At 44.3% G+C, this 19,370-nt stretch overlaps 2 protein-coding genes across 6 annotated transcripts in view; one reads left to right on the top strand and one right to left on the bottom strand.

Moving 5' to 3' along the window:
* The window catches only part of LCA5L (lebercilin LCA5 like), a 40,997-nt gene extending 37,453 nt beyond the window's left edge, over nt 1-3,544 (bottom strand). For 3 of the 4 annotated variants that reach the window (XM_059164744.1, XM_059164742.1, XM_059164746.1), the window contains exon 1: nt 2,404-2,899. The gene's annotated coding sequence lies outside the window, so the exon portion shown is untranslated. Of the gene's footprint in view, nt 1-2,403; nt 2,900-3,472 lie in introns of those variants that run through there. The other variant, XM_059164743.1, reaches the window with a different exon arrangement.
* SH3BGR (SH3 domain binding glutamate rich protein) overlaps nt 2,985-19,370 on the top strand; it is a 59,121-nt gene continuing 42,735 nt past the window's right edge. The window contains exons 1-2 of one of the 2 annotated variants that reach the window (XM_059164747.1): nt 2,985-3,064; nt 16,163-16,348. In XM_059164747.1, the coding sequence (XP_059020730.1) occupies nt 3,011-3,064; nt 16,163-16,348 (240 nt within the window). In that variant the 5' untranslated portion in view covers nt 2,985-3,010. Of the gene's footprint in view, nt 3,065-8,882; nt 9,194-16,162; nt 16,349-19,370 lie in introns of those variants that run through there. The other variant, XM_059164748.1, reaches the window with a different exon arrangement.

Genomic DNA, 19,370 nt, shown 5'->3' on the forward strand with positions numbered 1-19,370 from the left:
AAAAAAAAAAATATATATATATATATATATATATATATATATATATATATACACACACACACACACACACACATATATGTATGTATATATGTATACATACATATATATTTTTAATTTAAAAATATGTATTTTTTGACTTGCTATTTTTTCCTAGAATTTCATTCTATTCTAATAAATTGTACTAAAATACCCTACACTTATCATACACATTAATTTGTTCATTTCATTCATTCTTTCAACACATATTTGAGAGCTTTCTAAGTGCCAGCAACCGTATGGGGTATGGGGGGATGTCATGAATACGAACACTTCTCTTTTCATGGAGCTTATATGCTGTTAATAAAATAATCACATAGTGACTGTTCTAAGTGTTTCAGAGGAAAGAGATACAATTCTGTGAACATAGGACGGCAACCTTGGAAGTTCTGTGGAAGGGCCATCTGAACAGAGATATGACAGGTCAGTGGGAACTAACCACCCGAAAAGTAATGGAGTAGGGGAAGGAAGTACATTGCGGATGGAGAGAGGGCAGTTCCAAGGCCTGGTGGGTAGATGAGGCCCACGTGGCTGGGTCCAGGGGTCCCGATGAGTCTCCAGAGGTAGGTGGAGGTGAGCAGCTGCAGTGCCACAGGAGGCAGGTTTATGATTTGGGTCATCACTCCAAGAGCAACGGGGAGCTGGCAGTGAGCAGTGAGCAGTGAGCAGTGAGCTGGCTGGGGAAGAGATAATATAATTTGTTCTGCTTCCTGAAGGTTACTTGGGTTGCAGTGTGGAGAACAGAATAAAGAAAGGAGGAGAGGATTTCAGAAGGCTGCAGAAAGGTGGCGGCAGCTTGGACTAAGGTGCCAGTGGCAATTAAGAGAAGTGAAAGATGCACAGGGGACAATATCACCAGGGCTCAGTGACCCGCTGGATGCAGGGGTGAGGGAAAAGGTTAAGGAGGAATCCTTGGTGCCAGTGGAAGAGGTCCCGGTTGGGAGGGGTGGTGGGAGACTTGTCTTCTGCACACGGAGTTGGTGTCTGAGGTATTAAGAGGCAAGGCCATTCTGCTAGTTGTACATATGCTTCAGCTCAGAAAGGAGGGTCAAGCTGGAGAGAAAAAGTTGGGAGTCCAGAGTATAAAGGTGGTGGGCATGGATTTGTGCTTTATGTCAGAGTAAGAGGGGCATAGAGAGAGAACGGATGAGAACTGGGCTCTGAGGAACTGCAATATAAAGGGGCCCAGAAAAGGAAAGCGAGCCAGCCAGCATGGTAGCAGGAAAAGCAGAAAGACGCAGGGCAGATGGGGGCTCAGAAGCCAAGGGAAGACAGTGTTTTAAGAGATGGGAGCAGCGTGGCCAAATTTAAATGTTGCTGAGAGACTGAGCAAGACAAGCCCTGGAAATGTCTGATTAGTGGTTTTTGTTTTAGTTAGAAAAGAGGGTGGAAGGCAGAATAGAGGGGGTTCAGGGGTGAGACATAAGACATGGACGCATGGAGGATGGCAATTCTTCAAAAAAAGAAAAAAGTTTGCCTGTCGAAGGGAAGGAGAGATTGAGCAATAGCTGGAAAATGGAGACTTTTCTTCCTCTTTCTTTTGTGATGGGACACAAGAGTATGCTTAAAAGCTAAGGTAAAGAGCCAGTTGAGATGGAACAGGTGACTGCTGATAGCAAAGTGATAGGTTTTTGACAAGTGGGGGGGATTCCAAAGCACAGGGAGGGGTGGCCTTGGATGGGGGGAAAACATGGGTATGGCTGTAGGTAAGGCTGGCAGTTGTGGTAGCTGGGGTTGAGCAGATTCCCATCAGACGGCTTTAGTTCCTCTAGGAAGTGACTGCGTGAGGGAAAGGTGTGAGATTAAATCTGAGCGAAGTGGAGGTTCGTGATTTGCAAGTTTATAAACAGCCCGTCTGCAAGTTGCAGCGATCCCACCATGCTACTTTGGTTAGCTGGGGTTCCGCTTGATGGAAAAAGAAAAAATGGGAGCTGGGGTTTGCGATTGGCGGGGTACAGGTGTGTGCGGGCCATTAGCTCCCCGAAGACAAGGACCCTGCATCATTCTGGGACGGACTGACTGGAGTACCGGCGCCCAGGCTCTCCCTGTCAAATTGACCCAACACTGGGCTGATCACTTGTCTCCATTACAATTTTCTTCTTTTGGTGCTTCTCTAGAAAACCAAAAACCAAAGAGTAGGGAGTAGACAGAACCTAAATTCCTACATGTCTTCTTTTTCTCACTTGGACGGAGGCTCTGGATTCTTTTACTCTTCTGTATGGGTTTAAAAGGTCTTGTCAAGGTTCGATGCAGGGACAGTCATACACCCAAGGAAGCTAAGGGGCATCTTTCCATTTTCAGCTTGTTAACACTCCCACACTTCCGTAGCTCTGGCTACCTGTTTAAGAGCTGCAATCTTCAACATACCTACTAAAAATTATCTTTATCTGTGTAAACGACGGAACACATATCCTCACGAGGAAACCTGGTTCACTGGCAACGACCGAGAAAGGGCACAGAGTCAGACTGTCCACACCGCCGTCAGCCGGCTACCGAAGCAATCCGGGCGGGGGCAGACGGCGGCCTGGGCCGGGGTGAGGAGTGGGGGCTGGCGGGAAAGTGGGGGGCTGTGCCTCGGTCCAGGGTGTGTGTGATGCGAGGGATGTGCTGACAGACTGAATGCGGCGAGGCAGGAACACGGGGGTCAAGGAGGACCTCAAGGCCTAGACCACCCGGAGAGCGGCTTCGGGGAACGGGGTGGGGCGAAGCGTGGCCGGCACGGGTCGGCGGGAGTGTCAGGCCGAGCCTTAGACACCCACGCGTCGAGAGCCCGGGGCGGAGGTTCTGGGAGGGGGTCGGGGCTGGAGACACCCGTCTCGGGCTCGCGGGCGCTCGGAAGGGTTCGGAGCCGGAGAGGCCGGACGAATGCACAGGCAGCGGGCGCAGACACCAGGGCTCCGGGCCGCGCAGCGCAGGAACGCGGGCCTTAAGTCACCGGCTGGCACCGGGTGGCAGGAGACGACACGCCGCAGAAATGTCAGGGAATTCACCCCTTCTCGGGCTGGGGATAAGGACACGAGCCGCTAAGGTTGGAAGGAAAGACGAAAGCGAAGCCAAAGCGGGTGGGCAGGCGCGAGCCTCCGCGCAGCGGCCTCACGCACCAACCAAGCCCCGGCCGGAGCCCGCGGCCGGGGGCGGCGCTGACGGCGGCCGTGGGTCCCCCGGCCGCGGCGGGCCGCCCCTGCGAGAACGCCCCGGCGGCCGGGCCGCGTGCGCAGGGGCCCCGGCGGCGCGGCGAGGGCGGAGACCCCGGGTGCGGGCCGGGCGGGCGCGCTCTGCGGGAGAGGCGGCGGCGGCCCCGCTACGTTACCGACTCCAGGGAGAGCCAGGCGGCGCGGCCCGAGCCGGGCCGGGGCCAGGGCTGAGTGGCCGGAGGCACCGAGAGGCCCAGACGCTTGAGCGGGAGGCTCTGCCTGGGGCCGGGCCGGGCCGTTACCTGCTCCGCGCGGCTCCGCGGCAGCGCCCACCCCGCGGCCTCCCGGTCCCGCGCGTCGCTCTGGAAACCCGCGCGCGGCGCCTGCTGGGACCGGCCGAGCCGGGGGGCGGGGCGGCGAGGGCCGCGCGCTTGCGCACTGCTGAGCTGAGCGTGGCGACTTCGGCTCCGGAACCTCCCGCGGCCCGCCGTGGCCGCGGGCGCGTCTGGGGCGAACGAGCGGATCCCGCGGCCGTGCAGCTGTCCCTTCACGCTCTCGGCCGCTCTCGCCCGCCTGCTGGTGCTCTGAATCCGAGCCCAGGGCGCGTGTTCCCTACCGGGAGGTGCGCGGACCCAACTCCCGGTTGGCTGCCAGGCGGCGCGAGCAGGTGTAGACGCCAGGTTCCCGGGCTAGGGGGTGGACCCAGGCGCGCGGGTATAGACTCGTCGTCTCTTCCTGAAGAAGAAGGGAACAGACAGCAGAACACTCCCGTTAATCTCTCTTCATAGAGATGAATTTCTTTGGGGAAAGAAAATCTCATCCCAAAGCAATGCCTGTTGGTTGCATAGAATTTAGAATGTACAGCGAAGTACGAAGAAAAATTAAAAACCACCTAGATGATGGAATTGCAGGTGATTTTTAATGACTACATAGGACTTTTGAGCGACTGCATAGGCAGAGTTAATGAACATTTATATTACTTTTCCTCTTTCTCTCCGCCTTCTGCTCCTTTTCTCTCCCCCATATGTATTAATGCCATGTTCAATGTCCCTAGAAGTGAGTCTATTTAAGGTGTGAAAATTAATAAAGGGAAAAGTCGCTAAAGTAGGTCTGAGGCTAGAAGGGGAAGCCCTTGTCATTCAACTCAGTTACAGGCTCCAACAGAAGTGTCGGTTACAGATTCCCCAACAGAAGAGTGTCAACAGGAAGGAATGATCAATTATGGGCCCAAGAGGGGAAGATGTGCATGGCCTCTCCTACAAGAAACTGGCCACCCTGGTTACTCAAGTCAGCGAGAGAGTCATCACCCTGAACTCTTGCTTTCTCAGAGGGACTTTTGAATCCCTCCCAACTTCCTTCTCCATAAAATCATGTTCCTCTCCTTTGTTTGTTGGATTTGTCTAAGGTTTTGCCATGGCTTGAATGTCCCAAGCTGCAATTCTTTGTTACCCCTGACTAAATCCATTTGCTGGCAAAATAACTCACAGTTTGATGTTTAGATTAACAGACGTCACCCCTGACTCCTTAGAATAAATCCTACATGGAAAATTGAAGGATCAAAGGAAATGCCCACTTTGAGGCTCTCTGAAAGTACATGAAAGTTTGCCTTCTAGGCAAATGTCTCCCAATCTTTAACCAACAATGGGGACAATCTTTTAATCTTGTTTATTTAAAAGATGTTTGCCCAAGTGTCAAAACTTGACACTTGAATTTTATTCACATCTTTGCTAGGAAACATTTAAAAAATATTTTTAGGGGCATTTTGGACTTTGCTATTTGCTTTTCCCTGTCTTTTGCCCAGTTTTTCACTTGGTGTCCATCTTTGTAGAACTTTCGCTGTTCTGTGACACTCAGGTCTCCTATATGAAAACTTGGTTTGTAAATATTTCCAATTTGTTTTAAATTTTGTTTAGATGTATTATGATATTTGTATACAGTCAAATTTACCACTTAGAGTTTTTGATTTGGATTTTACGTAGTAGGGATAGTGGGTGTTTCCAAACTGTCTCTGTTTAGATCTAGTTTTTTAGGGGCAAGGAGGGGGCAAGCCTTCCCCTTCACACCACCACCCCTTCCTTCTTGTGCTGTTAGAGTGTCCACTCTAATTTTGGTGGGCTGTGTTTCAACAACTTTAGGTGGCGAGTTATCCCTAGAAGGCGGGTGGTGGCACTTTTTGTTGGTGGTGAGCTGGGCAGCATCTCTAGGAGGACATACAGCAGAGGGGTGTCACCCTAGATTGACATTCATTGAAAGATGCTGGCTTTATGGCTGCTGGTGCTCCCAGGACAGTAACAAAAGTGACAGCTTATAATTAAGTGAATATTCCAACCCTTGTACTGAGGACTGGAGGATCCTGAAAGATGGAGGTCCCTCAGAGCTTCCTTTCTCATCCAAATGGTCTCTCTTCTGCTTTGCTAGCTGTTCTTGTCTATAGCCAATGTTTCTGCCTTTGAAAGGGGATGTTTCTTTTCCATCGGTATCCATGTGTGTTATGAAAGAGGAGAGACCCAGTGAGTACAAAGCTGAAGAACTGCCTTTAGGAATTCTGTTAAATAGTAACTGCACCTTTATTTCTCTGTATTAGTTTGGTTAACTGCACTGTAACAAATCACCATAGACCCAGTGGCTTAAAACAACAGTAATTTACTCTCTCACAGTTTTGGAGGCAAGAAGTCTGAAATCAAGGTGTTGGCAGGACTACACTCCCTCCCTTCAAAATCTCCTGGGAAGAATCCTTCCTTGCCTCTTTGGGTCCCCATGCTCCTTGGCTCATGGCAGGATCAGTCCTGTCTCTGCAGCCCTGTCTTCACATGGTGTTTTCTCTGTCTCTCTCTGTGTGCCTCCTCTTCTTGTAAGGACATCAGTTATTGGGCTGAGATTCCGAAATCCAGGATGATTTAATTTTAAGATCTTCAACCAATTTCATCTGCAAAGATCCTGTTTCCAAATAAGGTCACATTCTGAAGTTTAGGGTGGACATGAATTTTGAGGGGAGACACTATTCAAGTCACTGCTGTTACTCTGGTGATCACTGCTGTCATTCTACATAATACAAATATCCGTTTCTCATTTTAGTTTACCTATCACATTATGTAAACAGAAACATAGCATATGGTATCATTTATTTTAAGATCATCTGAGAATCTCTGCCCAGTTTGGAGTCAATACCTCACACTTTTATCATTAAAATTTGACGAAATCTTTCTTTCATAGAGTGTATGTTCCACAAATCATCATGATGTACACTTCAGCTATCTTAGGATTATATCTGTCAATTATACTTAAATAAAGCTGAAAATAATTCTTTAACAAAGTAAGTAATGTTATTTCACTTAGCGTCTAGGGCTAGGGATGTGAAATGAAAGACTTTTGCCTCTTCAGTAGAGCACACAGCTTTTTTGAAGTGAATTTTCTTCCTTCCTTCCTTCCTTCCTTCCTTCCTTCCTTTCTTTCTTTCTTTTTAAAAAAGATTTTATTTATTTGACAGACAGAGTTCACAAGTGAGCAGAGAGACAAGCAGCGTGGAAAGCAGGCTCCCCGCTGAGCAGAGAGCCAGATGCGGGGCTCGATCCCAGAACCCTGGGATCATGACCTGAGCCCAAGGCAGAGGCTTAACCTACTGAGCCACCCAGGCACCCCTCTTTCTTTTCTTTTTAAAAAAGATTTTATTTATTTATTTACCAGAGAGAGAGAGAGAGAGAGAGAGAGCGCGCACGCAAGCAGGGTGAGCAGCAGAGGGAGAGAGAGAGAAGCAGACTCCCTGCTGAGCAAGGAGACTGATGTGTGACTTGATCCAAGGACTCCGTGATCAGGACCTTGGCTAAAGGCAGACGCTTAACTGACTGAGCCACCCAGGCATTCCTAAAGGGAATTTTCTAAGGCAGAGACTTGTTGAGCTTTTATTTTAAGCAGAGATTTGTTGAGCTTTACTTGGAATGTTTCGTATTCCTATTAATTATCTTGAAGTTTATTGGGGCCACTGTCATGAAAAGATCTTTCAGTTAGAGTTTTCAAAGTCCCAATTTGTACATTTTCATGTCATTATTAAAGAGGTAAACTTCTAAAAATAATCCATTGTGTAAAGAGGGTACACTAGGAATTTGAGGGTAGTATGTTAGGAGTTTTTCTGGTGTGGATGGGTTGGGTTCATGTTTTGGATGCACCATTTCCTATCCTCATCCTTGAGAAAGAATGGGAGTAGGACCCAGTGCTAGTGTTGTGCAGATTAAGGGAGTGGTTTATGAAAAACAATTAGAGTACCCCTGGCACATGGCAAACATTTAAAAATTATTAGCTCTCATTTTAAATAGGCTATTCTTTCTCCCTAGGGCATGTGGATGGAGGGGGTGTGTCATTGTCAAAGGCAGCATTGCCCTGTATGATCAGCAGGTGTGTACTCTTTAGGGCACATGAGGATCAACTACAGTTTATGTTACTAATTTACAAAACCATTGAGAAATATGCATAGTTTATTACTCTCTTCAATCGTGTTTGGAGAAAAATGGTTTGCTTATGTGGTAGAATTTGAGACTAAGGTGTTGATAAAAGTTTGTATGACAAAAATAGTATTTACTTGCTTTATGATTTTGAAAATACAAGAAAGAGGAGCACAAATGTCCTATAATCTTTGGTGGGCTTGAAAATAAAGTTTACAATCTTAATGACTTAAATCTGGGGAACCCTTAATCATCTTCAGCAAGGGCCTAAATTTGGGGAGCAATTTTGCATAGTGAGGCTCTAAGTTAAATGTCAGTCATCTCATTCATTCTACGTAAATGGACTTGAGCTATGTTGCAGGGATGGGGTGTCCTTTCTCAGCAAAGGCACCTGTCCTAGGGGAGGGGAGCAGGCCTCTAGGCCCCTGGGACTCTGGTGAAGGGGGCAGGTAAATAAGGCTTCCAGACCCCTCCCTGCTCCAGCATGCCAGTAACCACCTCCTCAGGGAGCAGCACAGGACTTAAGAATAAAAAGAGAGAGAGAGAGAGGAGAAGAGACTCAGTTATCTAAGAGGAGTAAATGACCCCTTGGTGCCTTTGTGTCCTATGTCCTTGAGCTTGATTTTGAAACTCATCAGAAAAATTGGACGGTAGCATTTGGGCTTTTTACTCGATTTAATTATATACATAAAGAAGACGGAGAGAGACTGTTACAAACATTTATTTTCTCCCCATGTCTCTGAGATAGTGAAGACATTTCTCTTGTTGAACTCATCCCTGCTGACAGCCTGCCTCTGCCGCCCTGCCTTGTCTGGGATGTCAGTGAAACCTTACACCTCTGTGGTCTGTCAGCTTTGTTCTTTAGGAGCAACAGGTGGGAAAGGGAGAAAACTGGAAGTGGGCCACATCTAAAGGCATCTCTTGTATAAGAGTTCACCTATTTTTTTTTTTTTTTTTTTTGTTTGTTTTAACCGACTGGAAAATGTGAAAGTCAGGACGCCTTTGCTTATTTCAAGGCCTGTGTGGCTGTTCCGATCCTTGCGGTCCGTTTGCCCAAAGCCTTGCAAACACAGCCTCCCCAGGGAAGGAGCTGGCGTCTTCTGGGCTTTTCCAGCGCCCAGGCGCTCCGCTGTCACCTCAGGCGTCTATGCCTGCGCAGCGCTGATTGGTGCTCGGCGGCCTGATTGGTGCGCGGCGCAGCCTGGCCTTTTAGGGGCTGTTGTCCGGCGTTTAAAGTCAGTGGCTGCTTTTATCCACCAATCCCGTCTTCGCCTGGCAGATCCCCTCTCGCCCCCGGCCAATGGCCGGGAAAGCCCGAGCCGCCCGCACCGCTGCTGGCAGTCGCAGGGCTTAAGTTGCGGCGGGAGGCTCGGGGGCTCAGACCGCGCTGGGCGGCCGCCAGCTCGCACCTGGCACCTGCGCCTGCTGCTACCTGGCTATTCTGCCTGCTACCTGCCCGGCCGGGACCGCGGTCGGGATCCGTCTAACGCCGCGTTCCCTCACGGGGGTGTGTTGGGGGGAGCCCTTTTTCCGACTGTCAAAATGGTTATCAAAGTGTTTGTTGCCACATCTTCTGGGTCCATAGCGGTAGGTGTCTGCTGGAATTGGTGGGGCTTTCATACTGCTGGATTTTCTGAGAAACTCAGACCGGGAAGTAGAAGCAGCGGGTCTGGCCCAGCGTAGGCCTGAAGTTTCTTTTGTGAGGAGAGTGTAAGTCAGCCGTGGCTCCGCAGCAAGCCTGCGTGCCTTTGCTTTCTGCGTTTGCTTTAACCGTGTTGAAGACGTGTGGAAAATGAGTGATCCGGGCTAGCTGGGTGTGAAAGGGATTCCAGGAAGGGGGCGTGTGTGATACTAGAATTTTTAAACATGTGATTTGTGTTGTGTTCGCATATATTATAGAATCAAAGCCTTTTTTTTTGGTGGAGTGTTTCTGCCGATCATTCTGTAAGGCGTAGACTAATTTAAAGTTGCAAATAAATGACACTTTGTGTCACAATATTTGGAGGGTGTGATGAAGCAGATTACCAAAATGATTCCTGGAGGTAATTACAGTGGACTCTTCAACAATTCGGGTGAGGGGTGAGGGGCATTCACACTTGCGTAGTGGAAAATCCATGTATAACTTTTGACTCCCCCAAACTTCACTAATGGTCTACTGTTGACCAGAAGGCTTACTGACAACATAAGCAGTTGATTAACATATTTGTATGTTATAGGTAATATAAAATGTATTCTTACAATAAGTAAGCTAGAGAAAAGAAAATGTTATTAAGAAAACTGTAAGAAAGAGAAAATACATTTACCATACTTTTGGTAGTTATAGAAAAAAAAATCTGTGTATGAGTGGACCCATGCTCTTTAAAATTTGCGTTGTTCAAGGGTCAATTGTACTTATGTGTGTGATGTAACTATACCAAAAGTGTAAAGTTAGCATGTGTAATAGTATTATTTGGGGAAAATGATGTCACAGTGACAAGAGCAAACATCTCTAAGGCCACAGTTTCAAAAGTTCTAGGAATTCCAATGGGCCAAAAATAGGTGTGAGGAGCCCACCCCATAAAGCTGCCTTTGCTTTCCCTGGGACCAGGCTCAGAATTACCCCTCCAATTTCTGCCTTCATTCTGTGCAGGATAGACCTGCCTGAAGAAACAAGGGCAACTGAAGCTGCCACTTCTCCTTGACAATGCTTCAGTCTTTGATTTTAGGCTTGAACCTGCAGTTATCTATTGGAGACTGACATTTCTGGGAGCATTTGAGGCTTTTGGGGGTGTAGGAGGAAGCCATTTCATCAGTACTGATGAAACAGCACCGGCAAGGGGGCTGTTTCCTTTTATATCTAGTTCCTGGGCCATCCTGAAGCTTGGATTTCACTCAGCCAGGGATGATACCCTTGGCCAGCAGCTGGCTGGGAGCAGCCCCAGTGCTGGCTCTTGAATGCCCCCACCCACAGCCCTGAAAGTTCATGCAGTTTCCAGAGGACAGGAAGAGAATAAGAAAGAAGAGGCTGGTTGTTCCTCTGAGCACAGCCCATCAGCAACCACTTAGTATCTATGGAGCATCTTTTAACAGAAACAGAGGAGGAAAAATTCCAGATGTAAAACCGCAAAATCTTTTGTGGCTGTTGATGACCTCAGAAACTTTTAGTTGATCCATAAAGAGCACATTTTTGGATTATTAGATTAAAAATAATTTTTACTGAAGAAAATGGCTTTAGTAGGCTTTCAGTATCCTGATGATGCTTTATGGAAACTTTTATCAGTGACTAATCTCCATGTTCTATAGACCACATGTGAGATGCCTGCTTCCAGAGATGGTGGACAAACTTGTGGAGTTCTTAGGATTATTTGACGTCTTACATTCTTGAAGTCTGGGCATATGATTGAGTTAGCCTCAGAGGGGCTGGAGAAGCACTGTTCATTCTAGGATTTTAGAAAAGCCACATTAATTCTGGTTCCCTAAGTAAATGTTTTGTTGTCACTTAGAACCGTTTGACCTTGGGAAAGTTATTTCATCTTGCTAAGCCTCAATTTCCTTATCTGTAAAATGAGGGTAAGAATAGTATTCATCTCATGGCATTGCCATGAGGATTTAGGAAATAAGCCCCTGGGTGCCTTACATGGTGTCCCATGCTTAATCAATGCTTAATACATATTATAATTATTAGTTAATTTTATGATTATTACATATGGCTACTTAATATTATAGTTGTTTTAAGTATTAGGTATTATTACTGTTAGCTAATGTTAGTTAATGTTTAAAATATATTTTTAAAAGATTTTATTTATTTGAGAGAGACAGAGAGAGAAAGAGATTGAGAGAGAGAGAGAGAGAGAGAGAGGGCACTAATAGGGGGAGGGGCAGAGGAAGATGGAGAATCAGTCTCCCCGTTGAGCAGGGAGCCCACACAGGGCTCCATCCCAGGATCCTGGGTATCATGACCTGAGCTGAAGGCAGATACTTAACCAACTGAGCCACCCAGGCACTCCAATGTTAGTTAATGTTCATCAGTATTATTGTAGTTGTTACAATTATTAGCTAATATTAGTATATGTGAGTCTGTGATGATTATGTGTCAGAATAATTGTCCCAAGTCAAGTGGGTGGAATAATTTCTCTGTTATCCTAAAGAAGGACAACTGATTATTCCCATGGTATCAGTGCTAATGATTTTCCCCGGGTGGGGGGACTTCACCGAGAAGCTTCTTTGCAGGAGAACCCCAGAGCAGCTGCCAGTGTGTGTGGTGGTTGGTCTGCAAACACTTTACTACTTGTTTCTTTAGTCTCTTCACTTTAAAAATGGATTCTTGCCTGTAACTTAGTCAGTGAGGTCATATGATTTCTAGGGGATGAATGAAATAAATGAAAAAGGAAATGTCTTTTTATAAGGGCTTATGCATATGCAGCTCTGTGTCATGTCTCTTAATGGTTGTCGGTAAGGCAATGTCACACATTTTACCGATTTATGAAGGAACGTAGTGAAGAGAACTTGGGAGCGGGAACAGGTCTGTGTTTTCCCAAAGGCCAGTGCCACAGTGGGCTGGGGGACAAAGGGAGAGAGGACTGTCCTTGCTGTTTTCAAGATGCACAGCCCTTGGAACCATGACCTTTGAAAATAGATCCTGAGAGTGGCTCCTGAATTTCTCCATCATTTCCTCCAGCCTTGCTTGAGTGTAAATATAGTGGGCACAAACTCTGCCCTTGAATGAAATGGATCCTGGTGTACATCTTGGAAAATTCCTTAATTCATTGGTGCCTTAGCTTTGTTATTTTAAAATGGTGATCAGATTACTTAACCTGGCTTGGCAATCAGGACAAGTCAGTGAGATAACCCTGTGCAGGCTCTCACCTTGTCCAAGATTCTCTGCCAGACATCATGTGATGTTCCTTGGTTCTCACCAGAACCTGAGGAGGGTGGTGCTTTTCCCATTTTGCAGACAAGGTCATTCAGGAGTGGACCCCTGCTCAAACAGGAGCCTTTTGAGCCAGGGGAGAAATGCAGGTAGCCAAATGCAGTGTGCTTTTCACTAAGTGCAGGACCTCGGTCAGAAAAGCTCCTAAGTGTACAAGACAATAAAAGGGAGGTGCCAAGCAAATGACTCAAAGATCACTCTGACACATTACGGTAACCAACAGTGGCCGGCAACTTCTGGAAAGGAACACTTTCTTTCTTTCCTTTTTTTTTTTTTTTTTTTAAAGATTTTATTTATTTATTTGACAGACAAGTAGGCAGAGAGGCAGGCAGAGACAGAGAAAGGAGGAAGCAGGCTCCCCGCTGAGCAGAGAGCCCGATGCAGGACTCGATCCCAGGACCCTGGGATCATGACCTGAGCCGAAGGCAGAAGCTTTAACTCACTGAGCCACCTAGGTACCCCAAAAGAACACTTTCTTAAGAATAAATATAACAGGATAGGAAACACTGAGCTCTCTGAGCCTCTGCTGAAGTCCCAAAGACCCATAGGGACCCAGACATCAGGGACCCCAGATCCTCCAGAGGGGCTGCCTGGAAAGAAGGTACAGCCTGTGGGACCAGCACTGGCCATGGTGCTGTTGGAGGGAGGAGAAGGGGCAGGAGGTGGGGAGGAGATGGTGTCTGTGGTGAGAACCTCTGGGTGCCATGCATGCTTCTCCCCTGGGGGCCACAAAGGGAGCTGATGTCCTCTGATGTCCTTGGGGAGGCCACATGGAGAAGAGTTGCACTTTGCCTGGGAGGGTCTATGGGGCTCCTTGAATAGGAGGGAAGACTGTGGGAGAGGGGGCCCCCACGCAGGGTGGTCATCAGTATAAAGTACTGGTGTTTGGGAAGGATAGAGACCGATTTTACTTTTCTTCTCTTTTTTTGAGGGCCGAGGGGCTGAGAAATAGCAATTAACACAAGGTCAAGCAATTACCAGTTGGTTAAGTTCCTGCAGATGCAATTGCTTGTCTTGCAAGAGGTAACAGCAAACAGATCTTCCCCTCCCATTTTCTCCATCCCTCTTTGACTTTCTAACTGCAGAAACACAAGTCAGGACTTGGGGAACGGTTTTTCACCTATTCAGAAATTGTGGAATAAAATGAAGTCCTTCTGTTTCATCTCAAGTCTTGAGGCATGATTAATAGAGGTGGAGATAATGTTGGTGAGGCGGCCAGGCTAATTTGGGATCCCAGACAGAATAAAGGATGTTGCCTTCTGAATCTTTAACTAAAAGTAAACCTGCCTAAAATGAAGAAATCTGTACTCTTCAAACCACAAAGTTATCTTTGGAAATAGCCAAAGGAATAAGTAATTTATGGAGTGGCACAGATAATTATGGACAAGGTGTAGAGTATGTATAGAAAGCATGATTAATTAAAATAGTAATTTAGTTCCAATGGCCTGTCATCAGGTCTGATGGGATTTTGTAATATTCAGAAATTCAGCTGTGAAGCTATGGAATTTGGAGCGCAGTTTTGGTGACGAGGAGCAGAAGGTCTGAGGGCTATGCTAGCTTAGCCTTGGGGGAGGGCACATGAGGGAGAAACACGAGCTCCTCCTTTGCTTTTGATAAATGTGACACTCAGGAATGTGCCAGAAGCTTGTGCCAGAAGCTTAGGGGAAATTCTGTCACCCCACACCTTTCTGTAGGACTTTAATTTTATTTTTGTCCACACTTGCTCCAAACTGAGTCTTACTGATTAAGTGTTATATTGTAGCTAACAGTGGCCTTCAATTTATAGATCTAATACTTTTAGATGCATTACCTTTGCTATGTTGATGGAATAAATGTTACTTAAAAAGTAAATGTGTGATTACCATTTTTACAAACCTGGATAACTAACTTATATATACAATTTTACTTGCAATTTACATTTACTTGTAAAAAATTTTTTATATTCATTTTTGTCATATTGATAATTCATAGAATATATACAATAATGTTACCACCAAATTCTACATAATCCAAAACTTAATTTGGTTTTGGTTGTGACTTGCTTCCAGGGCTTAAGAATCTATATGTACTTTATTTTTCCTTATATTAAGAAAGAAATACTCTACACACGAGTCATTGATAGGCTCATTCATTTTGGCAAAAGTGAATAAAATAAATTTTTTTTGGTATACAAATCTATGAAAGGAATTGGGTTTGACCCAAAGAAGGGCCATTAAGACTAGATCCTAGGTTTGGGATTGGCATGAGCCTTTTGTAATGTTTGTTTGGGATTCTCAAATTCTAGTACCTCTACTGATGAGTGAGTTACACGAGAATGACAGGGGCCTCACACCCTATAAAACAGTTTTAATGGTTTGTTTTGATATGAGGCAACATTCTATGGAGAAGATTTAACCAATTAAGATATTATTTTCGTGTCAAAGAAAATCTCTAATATTTTATGCTGATTTTTAAGAAATGACTTATTTTGCCTCTTGATCATCTTCAGCACATTCACTGCCTAGAATGTACAAATGAGTTCTTTGCATTTTTTTCACCCACATAAGCAGATTGTGAATCTGTTCACACGAAGAACTTGGTACACTGTCTTGTGCAGAGTAGAGTGGGTAAACAGGTGTTTATGACTGGTGGGTGGACCACTCTAGACCTCTCTCCCAGAGGCTCCTAAGTAGGGTCCATGCAGTAGCACGGTGTTTACCAGTGTGGATGAAAGAGGGCATTGTGCATTTTGGGACTGAATTCTTTGAAGAGAGAGAATGGTTGGAGTTATCTCTGGGGGTGGAGGTCTGATCTGTGAAGAGGGCCACATTCCTGAGCGATAGTGGCTGGTAGACGAGAGCCCGGGGTGGGGAAAGGGGCACCAAGAGTTGTCTCTCAGGCGAGGCTGGCGTCCCGCTCTCCGTGTGCGTGGAATGGAGAAATCTGAGGGAGGACAGGGTCCTTGACTGCGTTGCTGTTCGTGACTGGGAGACACAGCTACTGGGTCTTCCTGGTTTTTCCTCTGTCCTTTTGCCTTTCACTCATCTCCACGTGCGCTTTCCAATCTCCTTGATTATTTCTGAAGGCACTTTTGTTCGATGTGACTCACATGCCCATTTTCATAACTGTGAGGGAAGCGCTTTTTTAGTTGGGTGTACTTGAGCTTCGTGGGGAATTGTGTTTTCGATCTTTCCTTCTTGCTCTTCTCCCAGTCTTCCCTTTTCTTCATGACCAATTTTTATTATTATTATTATTTTTTTGGCATTAAGGCTTAGCAGAGAATTTAAAAGCATATCGAAGACCTCAAGTAAAAGCTATGATGAGGACCTCTCTATTCATATTAGGTTGATTATACCATGACTGAAACATTGGTGAGATTAAGATTTTAGAATTTAAACAATGACTCTGTTGACCTTTTATAACCAAGAGGTGTGACTTTATCATTTTCCTTGTTTAAAAAATAGCAAGATTATTTGTGTTGTATGGTATACTTGGAGAAAAGATTTAATTTATGTAAATATAAGCAAACCATAAAAACCCCTTAGTCTTTTTAAAATTTATTTTTATTTTTAAAATTTTAAAATTTTTTAAAATTTCTTTTCAGCGCAACAGAATTCATTGTAAAAAAACCCCTAGTCTAATAGTAATCCTTCTCTACTCTTGACCAGATTAGGAAGAAGCAGCAAGAAGTAGTAGGCTTTTTGGAAGCTAATAAGATCGACTTTAAGGAATTAGACATTGCTGGAGATGAAGACAATAGGAAGTGGATGAGGGAGAATGTTCCTGGAGAGAAAAAACCTCAAAATGGAATCCCTTTGCCTCCCCAGATCTTCAACGAAGAGCAGTATTGTGGGGTGAGTATTTGGTTTCTTAGGAAATTCTTCTGCATGTATGTTTATCCGAAATTGTTTAAAGTAGATTAATTTGGGGATGCCTGGGTGGCTCAGTCTGTTGAGCATCTGACTCTTGATTTGGGCTCAGGTCATGATCTCAGGTTAATGAGTCCAGCTCCACGTTCAGTGGGGAGTCTGCTTGAGAGTCTCTCTTTCCTTCTCCTTCTGCCTCTCCCCCACAACTCTCTTTCTCTCAAAATAAAATAAATAAATCTTGAAAAAAAAAAAGAGGCTAATTTGGAGGCAGCATTGGAACTTGTTGATGGTTTTCAGGACATGATTTATTTCTATTAATACCTGCATGGTAGACCCATTGTGAGTCACTAATATATAAGATTCACAGAAGGATAGAAACAATAAAATGGTGATTTGGTAGTTCTTGGGATTATTTTAGGTCCCTGATTTTATTTTGAAGAGTGCAGGTCACTCATACAAACAGAGCATACATTTCGTTGGAAAGGAATTCTGATCAGCCTCACGATGTACGCATTCATGAATCCAGGCAGACACAGGGTCGGCTTTCACTTTTCTAAAGAATTATTTGCAGAAGCCAAATCCTAATACAGATGCAAGGTAAATTTGTGGAAATGTATCTAGATAGCTTAAAAACTGTTCTGGACATTTTGATTCAACAGCAATTTTATTTTATACATTTAATAGTTCATTTCACCAGAAAATCACCTTTGCCTCCAGAGTTTATAGTTATGTTTAGTAAATCAAATTGTTGAAAAGAAACATTTAGAGATGATGGAGGAAGGGAGGAGGGGGGAGGTGGTGCCCTCAATAGGGTCAAATGGGACGAGTCAACAGAAAGATAAAGAGGGAGAGTGTAAGTAGAGGGAGGAGCAGAGGGAAAGGGAGAAGCAGACTCCCTGCTGAGTAGGGAGCCCCCATGCCGGGCTCCATCGCAGGACCCCTGGGATCATGACCTCAGCCGAAGGCAGATGTTCACCCGACTGAGCCACCCAGATGGGGAAACCAGTTCAAAGAAGTTATTGGAGATCGTAAAGAAATATGAGAGAGAATTGGAGATGCCAATAAGAATGCCCAAAGAGCAAGAGCCTGTGATAGAAAAAGAGAAGAGCTTAGTTATTAGATCAGTGAAATTATTCTCATTACTTTGAATCCTGTGCTAGTTTTGCTTTCTCTGGAGAAATAATATACACACAGTTCAGGAAATACCACAGAAGCTAAATAAATCGTCGATAATAATTCATATTAAAGAAATATGGTCATATAGATTAAAGCAAAGAACTAAAAAAAAAAAAGAAAGAAAGAAAGAAAAGAAAAGAAAAGAAAGGAAAAGAAAAGAAAAGAAACATCTAAAAACTCAAAGAACTTCAGAGCATGAGAGCTGACTTGGATTTCTGTCTATGTGAGTGAGGCTTCTTTTCCTATGTTTATAAGCTATCTTTTCCCCCCTTATGATTCGCTATTTTTCTGTTGGGTTACAAGTAATATTTATTGGTTTGTAAGAGTCTTCATTTGTGAGGGAAAGTTGCCCTTTTATGACCATAGATGTTGCAAAAATTTTTTCCGTGTTTTTTTTTTTTTTTCTTTTGGCTTTTTAAAGTGATTTTTTTTTTTAGAATGCAGAATTTAAAACATTTTTTGTCAAGACAAATTCCTGAATCCTTTTTCTTTCTGTTTCCTGATCCTGAGTCTTACTTTCAAAAGTTTTCTGCACTCTGAAATTATCAAAAGAATAATTTCATTTTTTCTTCTGATACTTTCCAGTGAAAGTAATATTTTAAATCTCTTACTTTTGCTTATTTTAATTGTCCTTTTAAATTAAGGTTAGTTGTAGTAGATAAAATATTGATATATGTAGCTTTTAATGTATGTTAACTCTTAGGGTAAAAGTTCTGCAATTACTTTTTCTATGAAAAGAAAACCTCAAAGTCATTTCTTATCCCATTTTGGTGTGATCTAGTGATTTTTTTTTCATTTTAGTTGTGGAAGAAAAAGAAAAATTTTCCTCTTTCCTAAGAAAAAGACTTCTACTTTTTAAGAAGATTATTTTCTAATATTTGGATATATATTTGTAATATTTCAGTATATATTATTTTGTAATAGAATATTTTGGATATTATTTTATAATTTTTTCCTATTACAAGTATGAATCTAATGAGATGAGTCTATAAATTTTCCTTATTATTATTTTTAACATTTTATTTATTTATTTTAAAGAGAGAGAGTGCGTGTGTGCCAGCAGGGGGAGGGTCAGAGGAAAGGGAGAGAGAAAATCTGAAGTCAACTCCCTGTGAGCTCAGAGCCCAGTTCAGCACTTGATTCCAGGACACTGAGACCATGACCTGAGCCAAAATCAAGAGTTGAATGCTTAACCAACTGAGCTACCCCGGTGTCCTGAGCCTATAAATTATTTGTTTAACTGTTAATGTTAATTCTTTTCATTTCTGCTTTCAGAGAGGTATTAGTAGTGTATCTTATGAACAGCTTTGCTAAATTTGCTTTTCTGCAGTCTGTGGATACTCTTTTTTTTTTTTAAAAATTTTATTTATTTATTTGACAGACAGAGATCACAAGTAGGCAGAGAGGCAGGCAGAGAGAGAGAGAGAGGAGGAAACAGGCTCCCTGCTGAGCAGAGAGCCCAATGTGGGACTTGATCTCAGGACCCCGAGATCATGACCTGAGCCGAAGGCAGCGGCTTAACCTACTGAGCCATCCAGGTGCCCCAGTCTGTGGACACTCTTAACAGAAGTGCATAAATGCTGTAGAGGACTTGGTTTCCAGAAAATAGTTAAAAATGATTATTTGTATTGTAGGTTCAGATTTTGAAAGGAGGTTCCCAAGGTCCTGTCAGGTTTAAAAGGGCGTGAATCTGGATGGTCAGTCAATGTGTCTTCCCACGAGCTTGAAATGCCTCCTGTAAGAATAATTATTATGTATGTAGAATCACGGGTCTCATCTCGAATGGTCACTCATGTGCCTTGTCTGATGATGGTGGCAGGGAGCAGGAACC

This window comes from Mustela lutreola, chromosome 2, assembly GCF_030435805.1.
Source record: "Mustela lutreola isolate mMusLut2 chromosome 2, mMusLut2.pri, whole genome shotgun sequence".
Taxonomy (NCBI): Eukaryota; Metazoa; Chordata; class Mammalia; order Carnivora; family Mustelidae; genus Mustela; species Mustela lutreola.